Consider the following 8377-nt stretch of genomic DNA (forward strand, 5'->3'; position numbering starts at 1 on the left):
TGCCAGGGGCTGAGCTATGATGCTAGCAAGCTCCTTGAGTACCCTGGGGTGTAAACTGTCAGGGCTGGCTGACTTGAAGGTATCCAGCCTCTCAAAGTGTTCCTTCATGAGTTCAGCATTCATACTTACAGGAGGTTGCTCTTGGTTGACTTCAGGGATCATGGTAGGGTGCAAGGGAGAAGGGAGTCCCTTAGGTATATAGGACTCAGACTGTTTAGAGCCCTATAGGTCAAAGCCAATACTTTGAATGTACACAGAAAGCTGTTATTATGATAGATGTTCTGCAGTAATGCTATTGTGACAAGCTCTCTCACTCTTCAAATATGATCATATATTTTAAGTATACATATTTCATTAGGCCATTGTTGCCATTTTTAAAGTATGAGGAACTAAAAATAATCTTAATTGTCTTCTTTCTTCTTTTTTTTTGGAAAAGGGAAAAAGAAAAACTATCTAGGCTTACAAGTTGTACAAGTTAACTAGGGCAACAGGTTGTACAGCTAGGGGCTAAAAGCAATATACTGTACATTTTGAATATAATTCTACAATTATTTAAGTAGAATATATGAGGTCATGTGCATCTTGGGCAAAACCAACTAAGATTTGTTTTCCTGCCTTTTACATCTTTGTTTTGAAAAGCGTGCATGTAGGATTACAATAGTCTGTATTTAATTGTACCAAGAGACCAAAAGCTTAAAGCTAGAGGCTGAAGTTGCATTGATTGATTTTAAAGAGACGAGGTATGAAGGAGGAAAAATGAAGATATGAGGCACCATTCTTGTGGTGCATGGTGTATTTTTTTATGGTGGTGGTATTGTATTTCAGTATAATCTCTGCAGCATGGTTTTGATCCTGTTTTGTCCTCTTGCACTGAAATCATGCAGAATTTTAAAAGATCCTTAGTTGTAGCCCTACTATAAGAGTTTTGCAGGTGCAGTTTAGAAGAGTCCTTTGATAATTAGGTCTTTTAAAATCTAATTATATACCATCAACCTTCATTTATGTGGGCATAAACTTTGCTCTGCCCTTTTTAACAAGATGGTCCATATTTAGGACCCTTTGTAATAACATTTTTTTTCACAGACTCTTAAGATGGAGGAGAACATTTTAATAACTGATATGACAGAATAATGTATCATAGTTAGCCTGCAGTGAAAGGATAATAAAAGAGATTCAAACTTAATTTTACAAGTTAAAGAATGGACAGCATTTTGTAAAACCAGGCAAGAGATCTCTGAAGTGTGGTTTTGGTTTTGACAGCCAATTAAGGGAGAAAAGAGAAGTGATGAATTTTCTCTGGTATTACAGATTTTAATGTGATTTCTGATAATAAACCTGTTCTGTTGATTAGGTTACAGAAGGTGCACAGTGAGATTATCACATACAAGACTGATGCAACAAATAGCTAAGGAATACTAAAGCAGTTATGTAGGTTATTTGCTTACTCTCATTATGAAGGCAATGTATTCACTAGTCCTTAAATTCATCATGCATATAATATTGGATGATGAGATTAGTTAGCTGCAGTGAATTTCCATTAGCCCTCTTATGGCAGGTTTTGTGCTCTTGGGATATCCACTAGCTTTCCTTCAAAGCCCAGACACTTTAACTGTGACTTGTCAAGATGCCATGCCTGCTACCTTGGGCTCCTCTCCAATGTGTTTTCCCAATGCCCCTGTGTGAAGGAGTTGGAGAGAGTAAAGAAAAGCCCTGAGGTGCCTTACATGCTGGGCAGGGGAGGTCAGGCGAAGAAAAGCAGCTAGCAGCAACAGACAGGGAAAGTGAAAGCAAGCATCGCTTACAACATGGAGGGCTGGTGGGCTGCACCTGGAGACGGGAAGGAAAGAGAAGCAATCGCCACACTTCTGGACCAGCATCTCACTCCAGATTGGAGGAGGGAGGCTGCTCAGAGGTATTTCTGGCCCCGGAGAGGGGCAGAGTGGAGTCGATTCCCTGCAAGCCATAGAGACAGAAGCAGCTGAGTGGTCCGGCAGGCAAGTGTTGCAAAACCTGCCGGAGAAAAGCTGCGGGTGTGACCCTGAGAGGAAGGCAGGTGAAGGTCTGCCCACACAAGGCTTCTGATAATCCTTGGAGCACAGTGACAGCTGAGGATCTGGGGGAGAGGCCAGAAGAATTACTGTTTTCAGGTTAGAGCCTCGCTGCACATGGGAGAGATCCCGTGGGGACTGTGAATGCTCATGAGTAAGCTGGGGCAGGCCTGTGCAGAGCAGTGACTAGATTAACTGATTTTTTTTTTTGTTGTGACTTGGACATGAGAGCCTGACTACAGGTGAAGGAGACATGGACTGAGTCTGACAAAGAGACTGAGAGCAGTCGGATTTTGCTTTTTTTTTTTTTTTTGGATATATGAGTGCTGGTCAAGGCCAGCCCTGGAGGAGTGTGCACCTAACAAAAGCTGACGGTCACCGTGGTGGCTGAGGGTGGAACAATAGACCAACAGGCAGCATTAACGTCTGGCTGCAGAGAACTACGAGTGCCATCTGGAGAAGCTAGGGTGTGGTAAAGGGGAGGTTTTGGAGCCCCACAGAAGAAAACAGGGATTGAAACCAGGTAGGATCACCTTGGGCATTGCCTCCTAGCAATATAATATCATCAAAGTCGTGGCAGGAGAGAAACATAAGAACAACTTCTTGGAAGACCAGGTGATCCAAAGCCGAAGTCTACCCTGTCACCACCTGTACAAAAACAAGCTCAGGGCAGTGGTAGCAAGGCCTACAACACCTACAGTTGTCACACCCTGGTGCAACAATTAGCCACAAAATAATTGCGGTGGACGTCGTAAATATAGTTCCACATTACACATGAAAGTGTTTAGATCTGTAGACTACTAGCTACTTGGAGAGCTTATCTGTTATATACCACTGCATATCTGGTGATTACAATCCTCTGACTGATGTAGTATTGGTCTATCCTAATTGCATAATATAGCACTTTCCCTAGCATGGAATACTTTCCCTAATTCAATTCTCCTCACCATTAAAAATCATAAATAAAATTAAAGTTTATGAATAAAATAGCAATTAAAAATACAGCTTTCCTTCTGAGAGAGGAAGACAAAACAGGAGAAAGAATTGCAGGTAGTTGATGCTGCTTACATTGCTTAATTCACTGCTGGAAGATACACAGACACCACAGGGATGGAAGTAATATAGGAGGCAGGGCAATATAAACTGGATTCCAAGTCTTTGTTTGTTATTTTTTTCCAGGGGTTATAGCATAGATAAAAGATCAATACCGAAAGATTGTGTTGGTAGTTTTGTTTGGTCTTTGGGGTTCAGTTTGGTTTTAGCTAAGCCTAAGTTTTGCAGTTTAGTTCCTATTTTTGTTTCTCACTAAACAGAATCTTTCTTGTGCTGGAGCTGAGTGCCATTTAGTGAGCACATTCACAAATTATTCATCTTTCTTGATTTGTTTTGCTGTGTTTTTTTCCCCTCTGGAGATGTATCTTGCTTTCTCCAAGACTTCCCACCATTCTACCTTTCATTTGCCATTTACAAAGTGGAACGCCAACGTTGGTATGCAAACAAAGAGAATGAAACACGCCCTTATTAAAATATGGAGCAGAAAGAGCCAGGAGTGGGAGTAGATTGCCAAGTAAATATGTTTCTCCTGAATCTATTTGTAATATATTGCCTTGTCAGTATTGCTAGAAGGAGTTAGGTTTACTCTGGGGTCCTGAGGAGCCCTGAATCCTATTTCAGGGCTCAACTCTGCATCGACTGAAGTTAATTTAAGCAAAGCTTCTATTCATTATAGTGGTACAAGGTCAGGACCCTAGGCCCAGAAACAGATGTTGCATTTGTCTCTGGATAGTTTGTGCCCGTGTTGGTCTCAGAGCAGAAATATCCTGGGATTGGTGTATGTACACATCACCCTTCTAATCAGGGTTTAGTGAGCAGTTGAGTGTGTTGCTGCTTTTCCACCATAGATGCAGTGACTCAGTCTTGGGATAACTGTTCAGATACATTTTGAGATGTCCTGGGGTAAACTATTAGGGCACGTCCAGATGAGTGCAGTTGTGCGATATGTGGCACTGCAAAAGTGTATACTGCACAGTCCTGGGCTCTCTGAACTGCAAGGGCATGCTGGCCAAGCGTGCAATGCTCCGTTTTTTTCCCTGCATTTTTTTTGAGCCTTGGATATCCAGGGTTTGAAAAAAACTACAGAAAAGAAACCTGATCTAGCGTACACTCAAGGCAGCACGCACTGCTAAGGGGTGGAGCCGGGCCACTCAGAGCCACACTGAGGCTGCCACCTGGCAGGATCACTGTGGCTGCAGCTCCAGGAGGCCCCTAGGACTCCAGGTAAGGCTGCTGGGACCAGCACAGTGCTGGCCCCAGCCTCCCCTACACCATCCAGGGCAACTTGCCACGTACCAAAGCACACGTGGCATAGGCATTCTCTGGGGAAACAAATGTTCACACACGCCTGGATGCACCCTTAGTGCTTCTCGTCCTGTGAACCTTTTCAGGTTTTTTTATAGGACAATGGGTGAGGACATCTGAATGACTGCACTTTGTTCTGAGATAAAATAGATAAATCCTCAATTAAATCCCAGGACAAATGTGGCACCTGTCTGTAGAGTAAGAGAGTAAGATCTAAGGGCACCTATACATGAGCAGTGAGCCTGCTCTGACATTCTGTAATTACAGCGTGTCAGAACAGACTTGATTAATCACACTTCAGCAGACTCCAGTGTCTCGTATATTAGGATCCCTGCACTGAAAAATGGTGGTGAGGGCACTTTAACTAAAGCTTGTTTGATGAGCGTTAGATAAAGTGCTTTCGCTGCCATTTTTCAGCATGGGGACGCTGATATGAGATGCTCTGGGCACTTTAATTAGAGTGGGCCTCCAAATTAAAGTGCCCCCCTCTCCTCCCACACCAGAGCCCATGTATTAACACCCTAAGAGAGTAAGAACAGGCATACCTAGCACCTCACATTCAGGAAACAACACCAGAAACTAATACCTTAGTATCAAAGAATCCTTTCTGCAATTTTCAGCTGAAATCTGCAAATCACTTTTCACTGAAACTATTTTGTACTCTGAGGCTAGGGACAGACATTACACATAAACAAGTTTAAGTGATCAAAAACTGGTATAACCTTTAACAGAACAGAAATTCAGTGAACATAAACCAGTTTGAAATGGCTGAAACAGGTGTGAGATAAACCTGGTTGAATGTAATATCAGACTTAACTGATTTGGCTCAAACCAGTTTATGCAATGTCTGTCCCAGACCCCTTCCTGGTTTAACTTAAACCAGAGTCCCCCAGCGTTCCAGATGCTTTGCAGCCATAGGCAGGGCTCTCTGCTCCAGAGCAGGGCTGACCACGACCCTCTGCCTGGATTCCATTTCTCCCTTGCTGCTTCCTGCTCAAGCAGGCATTTCCCCCCACCTTCTCCCACAGTACAGACCATAGCCAATATGTGGTGTGCTAGTTAATGCTGAGAGATGTCTGTGTAAGGCAGACAGGACAGTGTCTGCTTAGGGCTTTTTGGCGCTAATCAAGAGGTCAGCTGGTAATGTCCCTCCGTTCCTTCCTTGGAAAAAGTTGTTTAAGAAGAGCTTGAACTAATGAGAGAGGCTTTTGTTGTCTTGATGGGGTGCTAAATTCTCTATTATCAACTCCCTGCTGGCTCCTTGAGGGGGGTGAACCCCTCCCTAATTAGAGCATCTTGCCAGGGCCTGGCCACACGCCTCCTCAGCTCAGCACTATGGAAGGGAAGGGAGGGCTGCTCTAGTGCCCCCCAGCTTCTAGCCTGAGCCACTGCAGGCACATGCCTGCATTTTTCTTAGTCCAGAGGGAATGCCTGTGTGGTTACAAACTGGTACAGCCTAGCCATGTTAGACTAACCTGAATCAATTCAGGCTCAGGCTTTTTGAACATCTGTCCCTAGCCTGTGTCTTTAAAACTGAGGATTGGGAGAAACTGAGTAATTGTAAATTGTTTTCTTGAAGTTATGACCAACTAATTATTAGGCCATTGCCTGGTTATGGAGTAGGCTTACAGACCTGAGCTAGCTTTAATCTAGATACCACAAATCATGGGCAACTGGTGCCCCCCACAGCGACCAGTTAGTGACAGCCAATCTCGCTGACCAGAAAGTGACTGTGGCACTCCTGGAAGTGGCTGCAGTGCTTATCTGATGCTCCCCTCCCCAGCCAGTGCTCTCAAGGGGGCACTAGTGCTCCCACCTGCCCCTCCTGCCCATCACCTAAGCGGGGAGTGTAGCCTGTCAGGGGGTGCACCAGCACTCTCAGGGGGTGTACGTGAACCCCCTATGCATCACCACTGACACAAGTAACAACACTAGTGAAGATGTAACAGCTTGGACCTCACTGCAAGCTGTACAAGCCTGACAGGGCCCCTAGGTGGGTAATTGGATAGCCAATCTGTGCTGTCAGGTATTTACTATCAAATAGTCTTGATATATTTAAAGAGAAGCCAGGTATGTATATTCACAGTGCAAGCACATATTTGTTTGGCTGTAGAGAAGTACCTTTATATAATAAAATAAAAATATAAAGATCTGCCAAACAAAGAAGTTTATGTCACAGTATGAGTTTTCTTTTACTTTAAAAGCATTGTAACACATCTGTGTTGAATGAGTCTGAGTGCTCAACTTAAGGCATGGCTGTGTGGCATAAGAGTGTACTGAGGTTAAAATCCTATATACGTGTATTTCCGTGTATATTTTATGAGACCTCTTTCTTCTGTCATTCAGCACTGATACTGTATTCCCTTTCAACCATTTTCCTCCTTCGCATTTGCTGTCTCTTTCTCTCTGAGGGCCAGACTGTAGCAGAATTACCTGGAACGTGCTCTCATCTCTAAATGATACATTGACAAGTCTTTCGGTAACACTGCAGCAGTCAGCCTGAGCAAGTGTTTTGGGACAGCATGTTCTTCTGCAATGGAAAGAATATTGCAGACAAAGAAAGCTGTCAGCCAATTTAGCAAAAGATTGTTAGATCTTGCCCACCAGTCTGTGAAAGAAGAGGATTTTCTCTGTTGATCTGTTCATTTTTTCCTTTTTTAATTTTTTTAATCCTCTCTCTCCTCCTGCTTGTTAGAAACTTCCTGGAATAAATTTCCTAGTATGGACATTTCCTATTCATCCTTACATCAAAAGTAATTCAAACACCAGGGTTGATCAGCTGAGCATCCTTGGGCCATCGCACAGTATTCATGGAGAGACAGTACAATTTCAAAGCCATGCAGAGGAGGAGGAGAAGAGGAGGAGATGCATGCATACATTATCTTGTTTGATAATGGGTTTGCACACACAATGTGCTTCCTCTTCACCATTCTGAAATGTAACCTCCAAATGCCCTTTGTTGATGCAAGGCAGATGGGGAGGAAGCTCCATTCTTTTAAGTCATCAGCTAGACAGTAATAAAATGGGGAGCTTGTGCTGATGGTTAGTCATCCCTCAGGATCAGGAGATTATGAGCTAGATTTCAGGATGTATGGTCCATAGAGAACAAGTGAGATGGACAGTCTGGGTTTTTGCTCAACACTTTCTCTCCTTTTGCTTTAAGGATGGACTTACTCCACTCCACTGTGCTGCACGAAGTGGGCACGATCAAGTTGTAGAGCTTCTTCTGGAACGAGGTGCTCCACTGCTTGCAAGGACAAAGGTGTGTATCTTATTAGAAGAACAAGCTTACATCATAAAATTCTTTCAAAGTAATTATTAGGCGCATTGAAAGACTGAGGAGGGCTTTTAGAGACATGCCTCTCACCCCCAGGAAATGCCTAGGACTTGACAGATAAACAGTTTGGATAAAGTGTACAAAAAAAGAAACTATTTTTCTATTAGAAATGGTACTGCCATCTTCAAATAAGGAGAATTGGAATTCATTAGTGAACCACCCCACTGTTTTTATGAGGGTAGGTTTCCATACATGATAGACAATGATAGGCAATGTTTTGGTAGTCTTTTCTCATCCCATAGCTTGGGAATTTACTGATGTGGCATCCTAGGATCATGGAAAGGAGACATAGGATAAAGGTGTCACCTAGGCCCACTCATCCAGTTTTTCTGTTTTGTTTGTTTGTTTTGGGCTAGTTAGCTCCAATAAATAAGAGTTGTCCACATTTCAGGGTACATTATTCCATACTCTTTTGGTTATTTTAGAGTATTCCCATTAGTGAATATAGCCACTATGTAATTCTGTTTAATAATAATAAAAAAGATTTCCTCCCATCAAATTCCCTTCCTCAGTCAGGGGAAGTATATATAATACAAATATAATACCTAGTCTTCATTTAGTACTTCCCACCAGAAGAACTGAAAATAATTTACCATGCAAATCATTATCCCCATTTTACAGATGAGCTATAGGG

General features: G+C 42.9%; 1 protein-coding gene across 15 annotated transcripts in view; it reads left to right on the forward strand.

Moving 5' to 3' along the window:
- ANK2 (ankyrin 2) overlaps positions 1-8377 on the forward strand; it is a 779379-nt gene that overhangs the window by 526369 nt on the left and 244633 nt on the right. For all 15 annotated transcript variants that reach the window (XM_019521994.1, XM_019522000.1, XM_019521987.1 and 12 more), the window contains one exon: positions 7570-7668. In XM_019521994.1, the coding sequence (XP_019377539.1) occupies positions 7570-7668 (99 nt within the window). The remainder of the gene's footprint in view (positions 1-7569; positions 7669-8377) is intronic.

This window comes from Gavialis gangeticus, unplaced genomic scaffold (assembly GCF_001723915.1).
Source record: "Gavialis gangeticus isolate Ggan-Ray unplaced genomic scaffold, GavGan_comp1, whole genome shotgun sequence".
NCBI lineage: Eukaryota > Metazoa > Chordata > Crocodylia > Gavialidae > Gavialis > Gavialis gangeticus.